We start from the raw sequence: 22,164 nt of genomic DNA, 5'->3' as shown, positions 1-22,164 counted from the left end.
TCTGGACTTTGCGTTTGTACAGTTCACGATAAATAATATAAAATCTACACCGTAGGCGCTTTCCCTACGGTAATGTTGCTCAAAAAAAATAACTGTGTAATGTGTTGTTGTCAACAAATAAATTCCTGTGAACTCTGCGGAGAAGAGGCCTACAAAGTAATTAAAAGATGGAATAAAATCAGGAATCGGATTGAGCATGTATTATCATGTAGCCAGAATGTTGTGGAAAATAAAACAAAAAACACTGGGATACTAACTTGGTAGCCAACTGACTGATATTCTAGATATAATAAAAGATAGTATAGGCTAAGGAGCTCTTTACCCTGATCCGGAAGTCTTCACCATGTTTGGTAGTTTAGGCATTTCATCAAGCGGCTATCAGGCATTCCTGCAAGTTGCAACACATAAACAAAGCATTTCGCATCAACTGTTTTGAAATAAAGTTGTAATTATCCCAAAAGAAATCAGCACATCATCACATATGACCTTACACGGATTAAAAATAACAAATTATAGAAGGATGGACTTGCAAAGAGACTGTGGAGATGATGTAAAACATAAGAGGACATGAGGTTGGAGACCAGGCGTGACATGACAGAGCCACAGAGGGAGCCAATATTAACACATGCAGGTAGAGCTGAGCTTGATGGGTCTGAGATCACCATCGCTAGTTCTCACAGGCGATGTTGGATCTTCGCGCAGCTCCAAGCTAGTTTGTGCGCACATGGCGGCGACATGTGGATGGTACACGGTATAGGTGGGCGTCGACTCAGCAGGAATCAGATAATACCGCCAGCGGATCTAGGTCCAAGTGATGCAAATATAGGCGGTGTGGTAGATGCCCGCCTGCAGTCGGGGCTTCGGATTTAAAGGGAATACATCTGCACGAATTCCTCTTTCCTTCCATCAGTTTCCTCTGTAATTCCTCTGCTGCGGTCGTGGGGGAGTAGTGCGCCGTCGTGATTAATGGTGAAGCGGAAGCGTCAATTTTACAGGAGGAAGGGCGAGCGACTTTTTTTATGAGGGTGTGGAAGGGCGAGCGAAGGAATCAAGGAGACATGCCTCCTCATCTAGCCCATGTAATGGGCCTTTCGTCCAGCCCAAGTAGGTACTCTCATGCCACGTACCGAGAAACAACGACCTGTCCATGTAGAGGTTGTTAATCAGGTGACGTGGCTCGCTGTGAGACCAGCAAAATGGGGCCATCTATTAAGAAAGAGAAGATACCGCACTTAGCCTTCATCCTCGTGCCCCCACCGAGGTCTACAGCACTTAGGTACTTACCTTTTTTTCCTTCTTATTTTAACACCTAAGAAGTCTCCGCAATCCAGCTATGTTCTTATTTTTCTATTGTTGTCGGCCTACACCTCTATCTGCAATACCGCACGTAACTCACCGCACTTAGCCTCCATCCTCTTTTTTTTCACCTAACTAGTCTCCGCAACCTAGCTATGTTCTTATTTTTCTCTTGTGGTTGGCCTACACCTCTATCTGCAATACCGCACGTAACTCATCGCACTTAGCCTCCATCCTCTCTTTTTTCCACCTAACTAGTCTCCGCAACCCAGCTATGTTCTTATTTTTCTCTTTTGGTCGGCCTACACCTCTATCTGCAATACCGCACGTAACTCATCGCACTTAGCATCCATCCTCGTGCCCCCACCGAGGTCTACAGTCCGTGTTGCTACCACCTTGGGTGATCGTAGCATGAGGGCCATCTTTTTTTTCCTTTCCTATTCCAGGCCACCCATAGCCGGGCAATGTTATCTCTTCCCCATACAAACCATCGGCCTACATCTCTATCAGAAATATCACACGTGAGTTACCACCATCAACCTCCGTGATCTTTCTCCCCAGCTTCCATCTCAGTGGTCGCACTCCATCTCTATGCCCCCAGCTCCATAGTTGGCATTGCTACCGGCAATTCTGGCCTACTACCTGGGGCGGCGTAGCACACTGGGCTCTAGTAGGACGAAAGCTTATGGATTCATCACTTTGCTATAAAAAAGAAGCAAGGTTGTCCGACAAAACTAGAGTTTCCAACAAAACTAGAGTTTTCCATAAGCCAAATATTGATTGTGTGGTAGGAAAGAAAGGAAACTTCCAAGCGAAGGATTGTTTGCATATGATATACTTAATAACTTCCTGCAAATAAAGTACTTGTTTATGAGTTAGTAGTGTGCAATACTTTTTAAGAAACGCATGCAATCTGAGAATTATACTCGAGTCAAACTACACTAGAATAGTCACTGGAAAACTTATGTTGGACTCTAGCGGCACTTAGGTACATTTTTTTTCCTTTCCTTTTGTAGGCTGGGCACCTCTATCTTTCGGATGTAGCCCTCTTGGGCCCTAGCAGCACCAAAGTACATGGGTGTAGCATGTTGGGCCTAGCAACACTTAGGTATGGTCATCGTGTGAACAGACAGATGTCATGGGATGACTTAAGTTGGGATTGATGAACACCGGGGGATCTGGAGAGAGATGATGCAGCGAAGACCGCACACGGAAGAACACAAAAACACAACGATGTACCCAAATTCAGGGCCCTCGTGAGGAGGTAAAACCCCCACGTCATGCATGTTTGACTGTATATGAGTTGTATCTGGGACCTACAATGAAAGAATTAATAACCATTCTTACCTTCTCAGGCCTCTCATATTTCAATATCCTAAATAAGAACTATTGCATGATCGAGTTGACTGATTACTACTACTGAAATAGAGGGACTTAAATATGCACAATCATTGCAGCAATATAATTGGATAGAGTAAGCTGACAAATATTCTAAATACGAAAGAAAGAATAAACTTTCGTACCTTCGCAAGCATCTTATATTTGGTAAGTAGCATAATTTGGTCAGACATCTATCAGGCAATGTAGCAAGCTTGAATCAATATTTTTTCGAATACATTGTAGAGCCTAGAACACGAGGGACTTAATTCATTGTAGTATAAAATGGCAGAAACTCATGTTATGTTGTTGCCTTGTCCAAACGCCATGCCATGCGTGGCAGGGAAAAAATGAAAAAAAAATCATATCAGAATGACATCGAAGAGAAAATACTTGCTGTAGAATCAGGCAGGCACGCCGTTTGTGTCGTGCTTATGGGAGAAAAAGCACCAGCCACAAGTGGTGCATCGTGGCACAACTACTATCCCTGGCAGATTCAGTGCTGCTAGTTCTGACAGAAAGAACAATAGCAAGTATCTTATATTTACTAATTGGAGACTCCCTAGGAGCTTCCACGGTAATTCTAAGAATTAGCAAATTTCATCCATCGGATAGATCCATAATTTATCATTAACCGTAGGATCAAACGTGTGGCCCCGGGAATCTTGTAGCCACATAACTCTTCTGCCTCTGTCCTCTCTTGGCTACCAAGAAAGCAAAAAAACTACAAAACCATCTCAATCGTGGTGTTGGCGAGCAGATTAATCCGGCAGCCGTCGCACCTTCGGCAGCTTCTCCGATGGCACGGTGTTACGCTATTGAAAGCCGGATTATTGTTGGTCCACATCCCGTTATTGCTGGTATGTACTTTATGTTGAAAATCAAGATTGAGAAGCACATATCGATGGTGCAGGACTGCGCGCGGTGCTCGATGTGATGCAGCTGCTTGCTACAGGAGCGGAGGCAGGCCAGGGAAAAGAGCAGCTGCAGCATGAGGCAATGCTGAGCATCTGCATGAAGGAGCAAAGGGAAAATGGGCAGCATGCTGCTGGCTCGATGCGGCGCAAGCGGGGCAGAGAGGAAAACACAGCGGCGACCAAGAAGGAAAACATGGCAGCGGCGAATAAATACAATTAACAATGATCTTCAAAATAATTCGCGGCAGCAGGGGTATGAGATTAATTTACTGCTGTTGCTCTACGTCTTGAAGGATCAGATTTTTGGAGTTTAGCTATGCCTTCCGTAAATATAAAAGCTGATGTACTGATTATCGCTTCCCGATTTTCTTATTTGTACCGTATTAGTAGATAGGTTCATAATGTTTCAAAGAAAAATTCTACTGCTCTCTAGGTCATAGGATATGTTCAATTTTGTTCACAACATACAATTTTTTTCCTATCATCTGCTACGTAGCTTATAATTATCGTATTAGTTTTCTATGTTTTCCTATTTTTTTTTTGTATATTTCGCTGCTCATGATTTGAAGAGTCTGATAACTGCAAGCATTTTCCTCTAGGCGTTGCAAAGTAAAGGTGATGCCCAGGCCGGAGAACATGATTTTGTTTGTCATTGCAGATTGGTATCGCATTTGATATTTTGCTACTTCTAACTTTTCACTTGCATCAGCTATTATGTTCAGGAATGTAAAGAACTATATTTTAGTTTGCATAGGATTCTTATGGGGTTATGCTTTAGAAACACAGGATTCACTTTATTCCATTTTTTCAGGCTGATACTGTTAGATGTATTGAAAGAAAAAAAACAGTGCTATGTATGGTCATTGGTACTGAATCATGAATCTTGCTCTTGAAAAAGTGCAGTTGCAAAGTTGCAACAATTTCAATTATTTATTCCTGGAGGTGAGCATATATTTTTCATGTCCTCACATCAATGTCTATTTTCCACTGAGTCTCCATCCATATAACAAGGCATAAAGATTTAGTCTATCTCTATGAACAAACAATGTCATATTCACTGGTTTTAATGTTTAAGGTAACTATCGTGGTTAGCTGAGTATTTTCAAACTACTTTTAGAGCGTCTACACTAAGGGTATAAACTCCATATAAAAAAAATATTTGATCATAATTATTCAGTAGTAAAAAATAGAAACTAGAACAATGAAATCGGATTGTAGCTTCCGCAAACTCCAATTCCTAAAAAACTACCTCCTTTTCAAAAGAAATGTCACAATTTTATCTTGATAGGAAATTATCTATATACATTTTAGTGTGTAAGATACATCTGTATCTTGAAACAGTTACAAAAGTTGTTTTGGAACGAAGGTCGTTATAATATCAGTAATGGACCCTAGAAACAGGAGCATGCATATATAGTCAATTTCTATCTATAAAATTCTCTCATGACAGGAACCGCTAAAAGTATTATTTTTTTAGAACGAGAGTAGGATCATGGACTGCTTCTCGCGTTTTGTTCTCCAAGAATCCTAATTAAGACCAAATATTCTTGCTGCTAATACTGAAGTTATAGATACAGTATTAGTCAACTCATATGCAGTAAGGTCTCAACAATAAGCCATGTTAGTTTCTTTCTCAACACGACGAACCTTTCGTTTTGGCAGGTATGAATTGTCTATTTGTAGACTTGGCGTTTAATGAACAACGTTAAATCATAGTTCCTGACTAACCAATTCCACACATGAATAAGATGATCTATAGAGACATGATATGCTACTGCTATATGGCATGAACTAAACTGCTATGCTAAGAGCATGTCTAACAGGCCCCGTATAACCCGCCCACCCCGTAAAATTCCGGCGACATACGGGGCAGGCGCGGTTCGGGCCGTCTAGCAGGCCCCGTATTCGGGCCGCCCCGTTTCGGCGGAATACGGGGCCCGGAAATCGGCCCCTTCGCCCCGTACATATAGTGGGCGCGAGGTGCGAGTGAGGGGTTAACCCCTCACTCGCAACCCTAGCTCCGCCGCGCGCCGCCGCCTCCTCCTCCTGCTCCGGCGAGCAATTAGCCGCTCCCCGCGCCGCATTCCACCCCCAAGCTAGGATTGACTCCCGCCGCCGCGAGTAGGGGCCTCGCCGGCGAGCGGATCGAAGCGATCCCGCTCGCCGGACACCGTCGAGGAAGCGTGGCGGCGGCAATGCAAGAGATCCGCCGCCGGCAGCCGTCGCGCGGCACCGCAAGTACAACGGCACCGCGTCCGTCCCGGAAAAGCTAATCGACTTCGCGCGGGGCGAGGCGCTGGTTCATCGAGGATCCGCCGATGAAGCCGATGAGCGGGCTCAAGTTCGACGAGTGGCGCACCGGCCCGGGAGCGCCGCCGGCTGGGCGAAGGAGGCTTGGAGCGGCGGGAGCACCGGCGCTAGAAGAGCTCCGCTCGCCGGCGATGACGAGGAGGCCCCGACTTGTTGAAGGAGCTACGGCAGTTCTGAAGGACGACGCCAAGAGGAAGAGGGCGGTCGAGGAAGAGGTGGCGGCGGCCATCGCCGCCGCGAAGGAGGCGGAGTTGCGGGAGGCGGAGGCGGAGGCGGACTCGTACCTAGTCGACCTCCCGAGTAGGATCGCGCATTCCGGATGTAGAATCAATGAAATCCGTAGTATGATCAATGAAATCCGTAGTATGATCATTGAAATCGAACTTCCCGGGGTTTTTATTTTTGAAAATACGGGGCGAAATACGGGTTCTGCTAGACGGAATGGCTCTTTCGTTGCCAACTTTTCGATACGGAGCGAAAAAGCAGCCAGATACGGGGCAGAAATATAAGGGGCCTGCTAGACATGCTCTAAGGAGGAGAAAGCGAAGTATAGTGGATGTCTACAATTCAAATGGAATCGTTGTAAATAATATTATTCTTTGTCTTGACAAGACGATGTTATCTAGGATTGCAGCCTGACCAGCATTCAACAACGGAAATAGTTAATTTAGTGCCTTCTCATAGTTCTTGAGCATGATTATAACTTTGCATACATATAATTTTATAAACACGTAATATCTATCAACTTCATGATTGTGCAGGTTAAAAGTTGATATGATTCTAACAGTAATAACATGTTTATCAAGTGAGCTGTATTATCAAGTAATTGGCATTACAGTATGTGAATCTTTATAATTATTACTAGGCCGTGCGGAGCACGGGTTAATGACTAGTTCAAATTAATTCTGATTATGTATTCATGGAAACAAATATGGTAGAACACACAGACTCTAGAATGCAGATAAGAAGGCCATACAGAGCATGTTATTACGTGGTGACAGTGGCAGTGTGACACCATCAGTCTAGCCACACAAGTATAGTTAGAGATGCAAGCTATCCATCAAGCTTAACGGAGATATGTCCATCCATCTCCCGCTTCTTCTTGAAGGACTCCAGTTTGTAGCTCAAAGATCACAATGGCTATCTGGGACGTGAGAGAGTTTGTATGCATCTGGTGTACACAGAAAGTTAGGCAAACTGTGGCTAATGTTTAAGCACCGTTTCTTATACTAGATTTTGAAGTGCGCCTTGGCGGCCCCGTGGGGCTCGTCTATAGATGGGAAAGCGATTATACTTCTGTTAGGTCTTACAAAACGTAGTAAATCATAAGAAATTATAAATGAAGTAACAAACATTTATATTTTTTTCGAAATGGAGTAACAAACATTTATATATATTTTTTAGGAACATTTATATACAACCAAAGAAACGTCCATGGAAGCTAGAGAGAATATATTATAGCAACTATTGGTGGAGGAAAAATGCTTGACACGATGATTCTCATTTTCAGCCCAAGATCATAGGTTGCAAGGCAAACCACACATATACATGAATTCATCATCCAATACACTTCCCTGATATTTGGTCAGGTTCTTGACTATAGTACGTGAGGAATCAATCATCCTTTCTGAAGCCAGATTCTAAAGAGTAGGATCTTGATGGGTACACTGAGCCGAAGAACATGATCGATGATTACTATCATGACATGATGACGAAGGTCGCGGCAGCATCAGTTGTCACTGTTGTGGAAGTCACCTATGTAATGAGTAGATAAAACAGCACTTGCTTGGTCGCTCGGCTGCACCGCCAGCCAACCCAGGTGCTTGCTGGTCCTGAACAGGCATCCAATCTCCAAAGCATCACCTATGTAATGAGTAGATAGCACTTGCTTGGTCGCTCGGCTGCACCGCCAGCCAACCCAGGTGCTTGCTGATCCTGAACAGGCATCCAAACTCCAAAGCATGTATATGATAAACTACTGTTGGTCTAATTAAGATAATTCAAAATGAAACTACTATTTAGATAGACATCCAACAACTGATTATCATACTTAAGTTCAAGAATCCTAGAAAATATGGCAGTGTTAATGGATGCAGTTCAATGAAATGTAAGAGAACTAAGGCATTAACTTGAATAGCCTCCAAAATGAGAGGCTCGAAATAATGAAGACAATGGAATGTACTGAACAAAACTTATTCTTGGGATATGTTGGAAGGAGATCAAACAACATCTATAGTAGAGATATTCAGAAAATAAAACCACATGGTTTTTGAAAAGTTAACCACTAGGGTTGAGCACCTGGTTAGTCAGCTATTATCTCAAATAGTGATGTTGCCATGACAAAAAAAAGTAGCATAGCATTGAGTTCTAGTGCAATCAACAGTGTATATAGTCTGGCATAACAGATTTATCCTCCATATATTAAGACATAAACAAAAGTACTGGTGGTCATCTAAACATTGTCCAAATCGGTGGTCTTCATAGACAAACAATTTATACAATAACACGCCATAAATGTCAACCTATATAACCTAAGATAAGTATTGTTTACCCAACATGTTATTGCAGGACATGAAAGAAGGCATGGACCTTACAGAGCAGAAGTAATTCCAGATGGACGGATTAATCTCACGATTGCTCAGAGCATGAGACAGAACTCATATAGATGATCTTGCAGTATTCCTATAGATAATCTCACAAAGTTGATACCTAAATGGACAACACACCAAAGAGGAAAAAATTGTATGCAACAAAAATTGGTGAGCATGAAATATGACCATACAAAATTATTAAGTTTAGAAGGAATCATTATATGAGCCAAAAAGGAGTCGGTCTAAAAAAGACACCAGATAAGAATGGTCGTAAAGAGAAATATAATCATAAATAAAAATGTCAGTCAACAATAGGATACAATTTGAGATATCCATTGGTTTATTCCAAATACATAATATGGTGCTCTTGAGTTCTAAGTAACAATTTATAATATAGTAGTTTCATAATTTGAAGCAATTTGAAATTATACAATATTAGTTCATAGCACGAAAGTCAGCCTGAACATTTAAGAGAAGAATGACAGCATGAATTGCATACTCACAGCAACAAATTCAACAGGTAAGCGTATGGATCCATTTTTGTTCTCGCGGGACTGTGTTTGATTTATATTGCTTACTTCTGCCTGCAATGTATTGTATCCAATAGTTCTGGATCACAACAACCCAGGTCATATGGAGGCATACCCATCGCTCATGGTTGGGCCACCAATTTCAGCAGAGACAGCTCCACCTCGCTGCTCGGCTCTTCATCTGCATCATGCCCTGACTGAGTTGCGGGAACAAAAACAACGACAAAGAAATAAGAGAGAAATAAAGTCAATATGATGAAGCTATATCTGAACATACGCAATCAGAACGGAGCAAAATTTTAGAGCAATAGAAGGTAAGAATAGCAAAAGTGATATCTACCTAACTTCGCTACAATGCAATATTTAGAGATTGTAAAGAATACCACATCGTAACATACATAGACAAAAATAGGTACTGGTTAAGCTAATATTAATATTGTTCTAGTCTATTATATAATACAACCGATAGAATTCCTGGGTACATTCTACGGCTTCATTCAGCTTTTGCATAGCCAAAGTTTGTGGTACAACAATTTTGCAAAAAATACTCAGCTTATGACAGAACCGTGGCTTAATTTTGACATGATAGTCCCCTCATTGTCTCTTAAGGCAGAACAAGCTATACTTACAACAGCGAATCAAAACATATGTAAACAATACCGGTGTACACAGAGGATACTGACCAATAGTTTTTGCCATTCATAGAAACAGATAAGAGTTCAAGTTTAGGAAATAGTCTGTGCCACGTATACAAATATATAAGGTTGAGCCCATAGGCTGTGCGTATGATCTTGCCAGGGAATGATCCATGTTAGGTCTGCGCAGCAGAGAACATACGTCCAGTGGAAGCATAGAGGCAGGAACCAAAGGCATCACTTTAGCTTGACTTTGTAGCACAGTGCCCAAAGGGAGCAGAAGTGTGCGCCAAGGCGGTGAGCCGTATCTGTTAGCTCAACAAAGTAGTAAGGGAAGCACACTAAATACCATCGAACGTCGAGATAGCGAAAAACAGTAAGATAACGATAAGCTCTCCACCCGGTATCCACAAGTTAAACTCGTAACAGGAACCATCGATGAAGATAGGGCCATACGGAGAAGTACCTTCTAGCTAGAGATAAGAACAAGGACGAAAAAAATCAGTTTACCATAAGAAATTAGATTATACCTTATGTACATAGGCTGTCCACAAGAATGGTCATATTACCTTATAGTTCACACAGAGGTGAGAGGTGGCATTACTTCTCCACGAAAAGCACCTTACCGTAATAAAAATCAAGCAACCATGCCAGTGACCAGATAGGCCATACAAGACTGAAATGATCTGTTTAGATACCGTAGAACTAACCTGGGGGAGACCTTTTACTATGAACTCGCTGTCTTCTAAAAATCTGGGTGCAGACATTACTATGCAGCTTTAACCTATTGCCTCACCACTGACAGAAAAGGCCACTGACAAGTATAGATGAAGCTGACTTAAGGATATACAGTGTAGTCAACCATTAGTTCTTTTGTAGCAGAAAAGCCAAACAAAGTAATATCTATGTGCATTGATTAGAAGAAGAAAAATAAAATATAAATGGAAGATGTGAGCGGATGAAGCAAATGCAATGATTCAAAGAAAGAGAGGATAGCATGAAAATCAAATTTGTCAAAAACGGATAGACTGTGGGTGCGGCCTGTCATGCGCCACCCGCAATGCCAAGAAAATATAGATGACTAAAAAATATTTATAATTATCAAGAAAAAGCAGAAAATAAAAATAATAAAATTATGCTCCTAATATAAGAAAAGGAGTAGGCCTTACTACATATTAATCAAAACCTATAAATTAACCGGTACCGTACCTGCTACCAAAGTACCAAGTACCAGCCCAATCAAAACCTATAAATTAACCGGTACCGTACCTACTACCAAGTACCGGTAAGGCCTACTCAGCTTGATACCCTTTACATGCATAGCACAAGGGATGAATGTGGATCATAACTGGCTTGCATAATCATATAGGAAAATAAGCAACTGATTTCTAATAGTAAAGGGTGTCAACAAAAACAAAGCAAATAAGTGTCAGTTATATCATCTTACACCAAAAATATAATTGATTACAAAAATATTCATTTAAATCATGAGATTTTACCATGTGAGTATGTGACACAAAATATGAAACTGTAAAACCAATATGAATGGTCTTTGAAGGCGTCATTTTTACAGATGAACACCTGCTAGCTATTTCCATTGCAAACGCCTTGAAGCTTGATAAAATGGTAGGAGGTACCTGTACTATAATGGTGATATAGCACTCACAGACACAATGCAATTCGGATTGATAGAAAAATTCCAATGATCATGTCCCCAATGATGAGCCCAAAGCAAGAGAATATGCCTGTGCTTGAAAACTAAACCTGAAATGCACATATGACATAGAACCAATCTGGTATGCAGAAGCAATTCTCTCTAATAAGTCCTGCACAGGGGCATCTGATAATCAATTGCACACAAAGCAATTCCTAGAAAGCTAGGAGAAGAATATAAACAAGTGCCTTTCTGTTGGGCTATCATATAGTTGAATAGTACAAAAAGGAAATAAGCTCATATGAAGCTTACCAAATAACATCTCCGTCGTCACTATTAATCTCAAACCAAGACGACCTACTAATGTTATCCCTTGCCGCCGTTCATCTCTTCTAATTAAAGCTGAAAACACACGCTAAGCACTTGAGCAAAGCAATATCAAACTAAGGGATAAAAAAGGAATTAGGAAAATCACACAAATATGTCAGCAAAAGCACATGACAACTGCTGCCCCCACTACTTCTTTAGTAGCACTTGCATCTTATATAACTTTTTGGCCTAGATGTGAAACCCAATTAACATAGCTACGTGCAGATTTAGGTTTCTTCTTCAGAGAGGAATTATTCTACAAAATTGAGAAATGAATGGCTCCAACAAAGCAATGGTGTTTTACTTGTGTATGGTTTGCTGGTCTGCACAATTCCATTATGGTTCCCTAATGATCAAAGCAAATTTGAATATTAAGTGTCGAAGAAAGAAAAAAAAGAATAATCAATAGCCTGTGAAACATCCAAGCACCTTGTCCACTTCATTTAATAGGTAGACAAAGCATGTGCAAAGTTTATTTGAGGAGGCTAGGTATACTCATGAATTGGCAGGAATGAGAATGATCTCTTTATGTAACCGTGCCATAAGTAAAATAAACTATACAGTGTGGGAAGCATGATTTTGAAGGCATTGCAGTGACATATATTCACAAATACTGTTCAGATGCAAACGGAAGCTCGAAGGCAGATAATTATGTGCGAGAATTGCTTGTTGCTGAAAACATTAATTAATGTGGGAAGCTTGATAGTAACATGCTGATACAAATAAGTAAAGGTACGTTCAGTACATGCAAGGCAGAGTTCAGAGGAAAAAAGAGGCTCAAATGCAGATTACTATCTATGTGAATTGATATGTTTATTTTGGAATAATTATTGTTAGACTGAAATCAGAAAAGATATTGTGAGGTTCAATTTGACATCACTAACGGTTTATGTTTATCTTACTTATGCTAGTCACTGCAGGGGATGGTGAGGTTTGCGGCCGTCGCCGGCGCCACTCCCATCACCGTTGCTCGGGTCCAGCGCGAAGCGGAACTTCTCCTGCCAATGGCGAGACATCACTGCTCCATCTCCTCCAACCCCACCTCTATCTCCTCCCCCATATGCACAAAAACAAGACATTTAGCTGCTTGAAAAGAGCCTTCTCAGTCTGCAGAAAACAGAAAATGACATCAAAACCACTGCGTTCTGTGATACTAAACATCATGATCAAATAGATGACGAAGGGCTACATTTCCAGCAACACATATACCTATATATGAATTGGGCACTACCATGCCAGACAACTCATTTGGTTATCATTAGAGATAAAAATAAAGGAATTCAGTTATAATTTTATACACATAGATGGCATTCAGTTTAGTAAACTAATAAGAATGCGTCATTAATAAATTTTATTGTATCTGACAGTGCAGCCACATATTCAGATTAAGAAATTGTAGGCCAGTGGTAGCTATAACCAGTGTATTTCCTTTTAATTTTTTGCCCACCATGTGCAACACGAAGGGCAGGAGACAAATCATTAACCAGGTAATAAAATGTATATAAAAAGGAAGCATAGGATAAGAATTAGTAGTCCACCTTGGGTCGGGAAGGAACACATCCCTCCTTGCTACACCAATGGTCCTTCCTGGGACAGGGAACACAGATGATGCCAATCACATCTGCACTTCAAGGAAGTGAAGCTAATGGTCCCGGTGAGGAGACAATGGTCTGCTCATGTACAACAAATAAAATAAGAGGATCAGTAAACAGAAAAAGGATAAATGTACAGAGACACAGGGTGCATAAACCTGATGGTGAGTTAAATGCAGTCTTGTCCTACTGCAACAAAACAAAGCTAGATCATAGTTTGTAACCCAAATATGTATATATGGTCAAGACAAACAAAGAATACCACTTAGGGGAACAGGACATGAGATAACATTGGGGAATAAATTAATATTTTCACAAAGATGACCCAAAGAAATTTGTGCTAACTGGCTGACTATAAAGAAAAGGAAAGGCCACAAATATAAAAATATCAGCAAAATTTTCAGCTTTTAGCTATAAATTAACCCAATCCACCAATGAGCAACACTCCAGAATATATATAATTGTTACAGAAGTAACATGAAAGTATACAACAGAGAAGCTGTAAAATTAGAGTGCCAAACAAAAGAAAAGCCTAGGAGTATGTATGGTAATACCGTTTATTACTCATTAACTTAGCTCCCAACCAAGATCTGTTATATTGGACAACCACTAAATAAACACGAAAAAAGGTAGTGTTTGTTCGAGGATACCTTATGCCACCATGCCCTCCCGCACATTCTCCAGCAGCCAGCACACTGCCGGCTCTAGGCTGTATGCCCAACCTGGTGAGCATTGCAGCGGATCAGATCTTGGCGTGTAGGTCCAAAAAGGTGTACAGAATAGCTGAAGTGGCAAAATCCCAAGCAAACCAAAACTGCACATCACAACAATATTGCAATTAAAGAAATATGACAATTACATCAATATGTTAAAGAAGTAAGCACACAAAGATTTCAAAATATAATTTCCCCTCACATCTTCTCGGAGCCCTCATTGGCCAATACATTGATAAGTTGCAAGCAGACCTTTTTGTGCTTAAACTGACTTGAGAGGTAAACTATTTTACCACTTATAATTGGCCAAAATAGAAGTCTGTCTCCACTTGCGTCAGCTCTACAGAAGGAAGGGCCATAGTTTAGGAAACGTTTGGACATATGGCTCTTTGGATATAAAAGAGCAGTTCATACGGGAGTTTGATAGAACAAAGATTTGTTCAAGCTATTTCATTATCTATAAACCAGAGGTCTAAATAGAACAAAATATGTCTGAAAAAATCCTCAACCTCCGTCTCTGTAGCTTCTACCGGTTCCTCCCTTGCGTGAACGTAAGCCTACTAACATGAGAGAGAGAGAGAGAGGAACCTGTGGGTCGAGCAGTTTTCTCCGGTCGTTCAGCCAGTGCTTGGACAGCACGAGGCTCTGCAGCGAGCTGCGCGGGGACGACGCCGTAGAGGTAGTTGGCGCTGAGGTTGAGCGCCAGCAGCACCGCGAGGAGGAGGAGCTTGGCACCCGGGAGCTGGCCCCAAACGCTGAGCGCGACGAGGAAGAGGGCAAGGAGGCGGGTGAGCGTGATGAACAGCGCGTCGGCGTATGGAGACCGCCGTGATCTGGCCGCCGGCGCAGGCGATGGAGAGGGACGACGTGGGGAGGGTGGCACCGTGGTGAGTGGGAAGAGGAGGGGACAGGAGAGAAATCTTCGGTCGATTGGCTTGGACGAAGCTCGAGAGGGGATTGGGGAGAGAGGCCGCAGGGGGACTGACCAGAGGCGGGCGGCTGCCGCGCAGACCGGCGATGGCGACAACGAGGCGACCGGCGATGGCGACGACAAACTATAGAAAGCTGCTGATTATAGTTCTACTGACAAAGTCAAGTTAGACAGAACACTCCTGCTATGAAATTGCATCATAAATGTGGAATTATTTGTTTCCAGTTTTTTTCTGTATGCAACGCACATAGGACAAGAACTGGCACTAGGAAAATCCATCAAAAAGACTACTACGTACAATTTTTTATGTAATCAGTTAATTAAATTTGACATTGCTTACTCGTTGTTTAGATGTATAAACTCGTGGTAGTAGGGCTACATTTTTTCCCGCTGGTCTTTACTGCGTCTCCTCCTTGCTTTTTACTCAAAGTCAAGCTTGGTCCCACCATTGCTGACATATAATATCAGTAGTAAAAGACACTGCGAGGTCTGAACTCGGATGAAGAATAACCGCATCATCACTCATCAGCGAAAAGCTAGTGGCTGCATACGTCACTCTCTCCATCTACTTTAGTACACTTCTAGGTGAAAAACAACAGCGACAGGATATGCACTTCCACCTTAACATGTCCTCTCCAAAGAATATCACCCCTTTTTCTTCGAAATTCAACGGTGGTTGCCGAGTGATGAAACGGATGAATCCTTTTCTTTTTTTAATCCATTTTACCTGCACGTTTTTTTTGTAGTAGTGATCTCTTATATACTACCTTCGTTCGAAAGTTTAAGACTTATATTTTTTTTAAATCAAACCAAGTAAAGTTTAACCATGCTTTCAGAAGAATCAATGAATAAATATGGTTTTTTGTAGATACCATATAAATATATGTTTTATTATCTATCTAATGATATTGATTTTGTATTTTACATGTTAATGATTTTTAGTAAAAACTTGATCAAAATTAACATAGTTTGACTTTCTAAAAATAATATAACCCTTAACCTTTGGAATGAAGGTTTTTCTTCATCCTGTTATTTTGACAACCGGTTAGTTTCCTGCTATTAGTATGCAAAACTATTCCTCAATTTCTTCCCAATTGTTCTTTCAGAATAAATTACCGTTCTCTACTTGTTGCCGACAATGTCGGATTTTTGCTAAATGATACCATAACAAAAAAAAGAATAAGAATAAATTGTATGTACCGGTAGGCTACATTTAGTCAACACATTGCAGAGCATGCAACGGAAGATGAAGTCTTAGCTACGCATGGCTATTTTAAGAGCATAATTTTGTAGTCCGGGTAGTACGGGAGTGATGTTTCGGCACATGGGAGCATATGCTCCCTTTATTTCGAAATGCATGTTAGACACATTTTAAAATGTCAAAAAATTTGAAACTAAAATTTCGCACGTACATCTTCATGTGCTACGCGCTCACAAAGTCGTTTCGTGAAAAAACGAGTTGTCGTGTGGCGCGTGTAAAAAAGATAAAATTCGGTGCTAAAACAAAGACTTGTCACAAGATAAATTTTCTCTTTTTTCACGTAGACTACAAAAAATATCATTTTTCGTGAAACTTGGCGAACACATATATATTATGGAGATGTACATGTAAAAAAAAATTCTATATTTTTTAACACTTGGAAATATGTTTTTATGGTAGAGGGTACGCACCCGGGAGCCGAATTGAGTTTCTGGGGTAGTACATTGTTTCATTTGACTTGAGAAAGAAATACTCAGAAGTGAGAAGGAAAATAAAAAGGGAGGGAGACAAATAAAACGAGTGAAGCATCCCTAAAAAAAAGAGTGAAGCAGGGAGAGGGAAACCAGCCGAAGATAACGGCTAGTGGTCTGATGGTGCACAGCCAACTCAACCCAAGTTGGGCTCCGCCGTACTCCCTGGAAGTATTTGGATTTGACTTAAGTTGCCAGTGGACTTCCAACTAATCGGTTGGGAGCATGTGATAATCATCAAATGGGCATTGGTCTATCACTCTATCTTGTAACCAGGACCGAACTAGTAGATGGGTTAAGTCAGAATAATGACTTTTTAAGCTAAGCAATACTACGTGTTCAGCTTTTTTTTCAAGCGTATGTCGATCTACCCATTCATTGATTTTTGTCATCTTGTGTGACCCTCATTCAAAAACGGGTTATACTGCTTCCACCTCTTCTTCAACTCCAAGCAATATACATGGGCTGCTCAAAAGAGAAACTTTTTAATCCGGACAAGGACATCTTGGAGAAACCAAAGAGATGTCATGGCGTGGAACGCAGACATAAAATTCGGTGCTAAAAGTAAGTTTTTTCACAAGATAATTTTCTCTTTTTTACATAGATCTAAAAAATGTTTTTTTTTCACGAAACTTGACGAACGCACATATATTATGAAAATGTACATGTAATTTTTTTATCAAATTTTTTGGTACTTAGAATTTTTTTAATGGGTAGATGAAGCATATGCACCCTGGAGCCGAATTGAATTTTCGAATGTGGGCGTGATTACTGAGTACACAAACAAGAAAGATGTTCATCTTTCCTAAAGAAAACATATGCTAATCTGCACTAACTTTCATTCTAGCTAAGCTTATCATCCCCTTGGTCATGGATGGGCCTATACTTATGTAATTTCTTCCCCGTCTATCCTACAGAAAATGAACTGGTTCTTGCGAAATCCATACATTCAAACGGAGCCTTGGCAAATTTTCCTCTCTTTTTATGTGTGAAGCTTTGTGTTTGGGTAGTCACTTCTAAATTCATATTAACTATGTTCCGCTGGATCACGGACAGGCATGACGCATGGTACAGCTTAACCAGCTCGCGGCCGGCGTGATTAGGTTGGCGTACGTGTGACAAAGGCAAGCCGTGGCAAAGCTTCGTCCCACTCACATCTGCCGGAGCAGCTAGAACTCAACCGCTACCAACAGGACTCGTGTACTGGAAATCATAAATGTAATCCGGAGCCGGTAGAGCAAAAGCCGCCAAGTTGAGATCGTTTTCGTCTACATATGCATCCACGTACGCATCCTGTCCAGATTCCAGAGCCCATCGATCTGTGTCGACATATCATGGGTCGCCTTGTTTAGAGCGGCTTGTCCACGATTGCACCCCAAATATATTGTTGAAGATGCGGATGTGGACGCAACTTCCGTACCACAACATAAATATAAAGAAGAATACAGTTGTTACAGGGACAGAAGCGTAGCAACAAAAAGTTAGCACACACAAACAGTTGCAACATTGTTTGCATGCCATGATTCCACAACTTCATTCATGCCTCAATCAAACAGTATGGTATATCAACACAAGGAAAAATCCCAATGGCGGTCGATTGCAAACCACTTTTTAAATCTCGAGTTTTTCGGACAAAAATACACTTTGAGTATCCTAAGGGCGGCATGCACCGATACATACTTTGACACATTACATTCAGCAGAATTTCAGGTTCTTGAAACAACTAGCTCATGTAAATGTAGCATTTTGAGAAGGTACCAAAAAAATGCTGTCACAGCTACATTCCTTCACCAGCTCAGCGCAAAGTTGCGGCCTGGTAGCTTAGGGGAGCAAAGCACATTTGCGACAAAGCAGTGTCTGGGATCCACAACCCTGCTTCCTAGCGGCTGATGGGGGTGTGCATCCGCTCGACGATTCTGTTGATGGCGTCTCGAGTCATCACAATGGTGTCATGCTGCAGGATGCTGTACACATTGAGGCCCTGCATTCAAAGATGTAAAAGACATCAGCACGATCTGCTTGGATCCAAAAGTTCTGGCAGCAAAACTACAACATGAATATCTTCATTGTTCCACATTCAGCTGCTGAGATTCTGAACACTTACAATGGATGGGATGACATTCACATAGTGAAGATTTTGAGTAGCTAGCTTCAACTTCTTATCAATGTCGCCTCCATCCACCAACAAAACTTTCTTTGTATCGTCCATCTGCTTTATGTACTGCACAATGTTTTTCGTCTTGTGGCTAGGGACTTCCAAGTCCTCAAAGATGCAGAGCTATAAGAAAACATGCTCAAGTGAACTTTCGGTGTATACATATTTACTACGAAGAATGGATTCAAATGGAGAAATATGGACCGACTTTGGTGTGCAGGATAAATATGTAAAGGTTGCTGTCCAACTTAGTGTGCTGGAGAATTTACTGGAGCAGCACCAGAAAAATCTCAATCTCCGAAAGCTTGCATGTTTTATTGTTATATTGCTCAATAAACTTCAATAAGCTTTCACTCTTTCAGGAAGACATGCAAACAATATCACTTCAATCTAAAATCTAGTAAGCAACAATTTAAAACTTAATGTAGAAGAGATTCTTGTAATCTGACTTGATCTTAATACCATTAAGTTGACCGTCAAGAAAACAAGGCACTCATAGAAAACCATTCCACAAACACATACTAAGTCAGCAGAATTAGTAAACCACCAATAGTTCTGCTCCATATAGAACGAGTATAAAGTATAGTAGGCAGAACTAGTAAACTGTCTTCTGTACTAAGTTGTTAGCCCGCTTCCTGAACTTCAGGAAGAATCTATAGGGTGTAAATAAAGTATAGTGAAAGGATCTAGAAAGCATAAAAAATAGCAAAACAGTTCCTTGGGCACCTGCCAGTGACATGCTGATCAACAGCTTGTAAAATAGCACAGCAATGTCTGCATAGCTCTAGCAAATAATAGACACGATTATTGCTGAAGCCTGAACTGAACTACCAAACCAGGGTCCATGATTAAATACAAAAAACAATTTGTAGCACAAATATATATGTAGGCATAAGGCAGGAGCTAACTAGAAACAAGATCATCAAGAAGACACATTGATTTAGTGAGACAGCAGATACCTTCCCCTCTGCTGTTCGGGCAGACAACGCTATTTTAAGTCCCAGGCGTCGTACTTTCTTTTGCAGCTTGAATGCATGGCTTCGTGGTTTAGGGCCATGCATGGTTGCACCACCTCGAAACTGTTTCAGTTTGAATATTAGTTTAGTTGGAGCCTGAACAAGAAAATATATCTAACATTATACGAATGATGTACTGTTAAGATAGCGTGGTATAACCTGACAACCACGCAGCGTTCCATGGCGTGCTCTTCCAGTTCCTTTTTGCTTGTAAGGCTTTCTTCCTGTGCCACTCACTTCACTGATAGTTTTAGTTGAGTGTGTCCCCTGTGAAAGAGAGCTAGTGCAATTATCAAAGGTGCCACAAAAACATTCTGGAAAGTTACGTACAACTTAAATATCTGAACTGAAGGAAGCAACTGATGTTACACGAACACATTATACAATAGATCACATGACTTGGGAGCTTGAAAGCTGTAGACAATCAAAAGAAGAGATAATGTCATAGTGTGTACCTGTTGCCTTTTAGCAAGTTGCCACCTGACTACTCTGTGAACAATATCCTTCCTAATTGGAACATCAAAAACATCACCATCCAAAACCATGAATCCCTTGTCCTCATTATGGAAGTTTGTTACTCTAGCTACTAGGTCCTCATACTGCCCTGTAAAAAAATATTAAGATTACTTACAGCTCAGCATAATTTGAAAATCATATAGCTTTCCATTAGCCAATTATGATACAATTGTACAACCTAAAGAGTGAAGTCCAACATGGCAAATCTTGTGAAGATTAAATAAAGCTATTTTTAATCAATTAAGAATACAGAGTCAACTAAAAGATCTCTATCGACTAAATAAAATATTGCACAGGTCGCTCAGAAACAGCATTGTGATAGCAGCAAATGGATAAGGAATACTAGAAACACACCTAGCTCTCGGTCTGGGGTCCAAACACTCTTGCTAGACAGAAGTTCCGGTGGAATCAGCACTTCATTTGCTGGAGCTAAATGAGTAGAGTACCGATTGAAGTAGACATTTGGCAATATCTGCAGGAAAGAAAGCTATCTCAGAAGGCAGAAGTAGAAGCACACGCCATCAAACATGGCAAAGAGACTAAATAACTAAAGAGATACAGAATATCATCTTTTTTTAATGTTACCCATGATTTCTATTTGCATTTGAAATAAATTATGTTCTTGGAGTCCTAGCAAACCAATAACGGTGCATAAATTACAGTCAAATGTCTACAATATCAGAAATCAAATGCTCCATAAGGTTGAGCACATCATAGATATGGTATTAGTGCATATATCATCCTATATGGTGCAACCCAACTTTTAGGAGATTAAGCAAGTCAAGTATGGAGAAGATAAGCAACCAAAATAAGACACAACTGGTGCATCTATAAGTGACAAAACATCAATAAAATCTGAATAGTTCCATTTGAAAAAGATCAACTGAATACATCTGTCAGCAAATTGCCTTGTGACGTGAAAATGGCATTATCTACAGGATACATATAGTACAACTGGATAATGCGTCACCCCTTGAACTGATTCTATGTGGAACCATGCCATCACATAATCTTGTACCACTTAAGACTACTTGTACAGTCAGTATTTGTCCTACTTCCCATCAGTAACTAATAAGTAGTCAACAAGAACACAATTTTGCATTAGCGTGTTAACTGGATTTGAACAAATTTTGAATATGTCAATAAGCTTAGAACTGGAGAAATCGGACCATACATAAAAACAGGATCAGAGGCCACATCATGTATTTGTCGACGAACCAAATCACAGAAAGCACATACTGAGTTATGTTACACTATCTGGATTGGCAAGTACTGCGGCAAGATCACACTCACGCCTAACCTCAATCAACTGAATCAAAAATACCCCATTTACAAGCTGGAAACGACCAACCATAAACTCTGCACACATTGTGTACACGATGTGGTACCCGGCCATCCCAACCCTGCCTATCCAGCTAGCCAAACGCCGGCGTCACGTATTCGAACTGGCGGAGACCATCGCATTTAGCCTGACGGAGAACCGATGTGAGGTGGCGCGGGGAAATGGGTAGCAGGGGGTGCCAGAGCCATACCTTGCTGACAAGCGGGGCGTCGCGGCCGATGGCGCCGAGCTGCGGCGGGCAGTCCACGGCGCGGCGCAGGAGCGACGCTGCACGTGCGATGGCGCGCATCTGCCGGCGGCGGGTGCAGAGGACGGTGCGGCGGCCGGGGAGAGTAGAGACTAGAGAGGGGAGCCGGTTGAGAAGAATCGAGTGGGCCGAGGGAGGGAAACGGTTCGGCCTAGTGCGCGCGTACGTGACCGACAGGCCACGGGCTCGCCTTCGCCTACTAATACTTGTAATCATAATCCAGGGAGCGCTGCCTTTTGGGC

General features: G+C 41.3%; 1 protein-coding gene and 1 long non-coding RNA gene across 2 annotated transcripts; both read right to left on the bottom strand.

The window, feature by feature from the left end:
• Positions 1–13,238: 13,238 nt before the first annotated feature.
• LOC124698869 lies at positions 13,239–14,278 on the bottom strand. The gene is made up of 3 exons (XR_007001151.1): positions 14,187–14,278; positions 13,922–14,085; positions 13,239–13,349 (listed from the first exon to the last, which is right to left on the bottom strand). It is a non-coding gene; the product is annotated as an uncharacterized LOC124698869 (long non-coding RNA).
• Positions 14,279–18,233: 3,955 nt separating this feature from the next.
• LOC124698868 (50S ribosomal protein L4-like) lies at positions 18,234–21,964 on the bottom strand. Its single transcript, XM_047231274.1, has 7 exons — positions 21,866–21,964; positions 20,688–20,805; positions 20,273–20,421; positions 19,977–20,084; positions 19,761–19,880; positions 18,751–18,924; positions 18,234–18,627 (listed from the first exon to the last, which is right to left on the bottom strand). Exons 1-7 carry the CDS (start codon positions 21,962–21,964, stop codon positions 18,526–18,528), a joined length of 870 nt encoding a protein of 289 aa, XP_047087230.1. The 3' UTR covers positions 18,234–18,525.
• Positions 21,965–22,164: the final 200 nt, after the last annotated feature.

This window comes from Lolium rigidum, chromosome 3 (assembly GCF_022539505.1).
Source record: "Lolium rigidum isolate FL_2022 chromosome 3, APGP_CSIRO_Lrig_0.1, whole genome shotgun sequence".
Taxonomy (NCBI): Eukaryota; Viridiplantae; Streptophyta; class Magnoliopsida; order Poales; family Poaceae; genus Lolium; species Lolium rigidum.
Note: the sequence above shows the minus strand (reverse complement) of the source record. Positions and strands in the feature narration are given on the sequence as shown.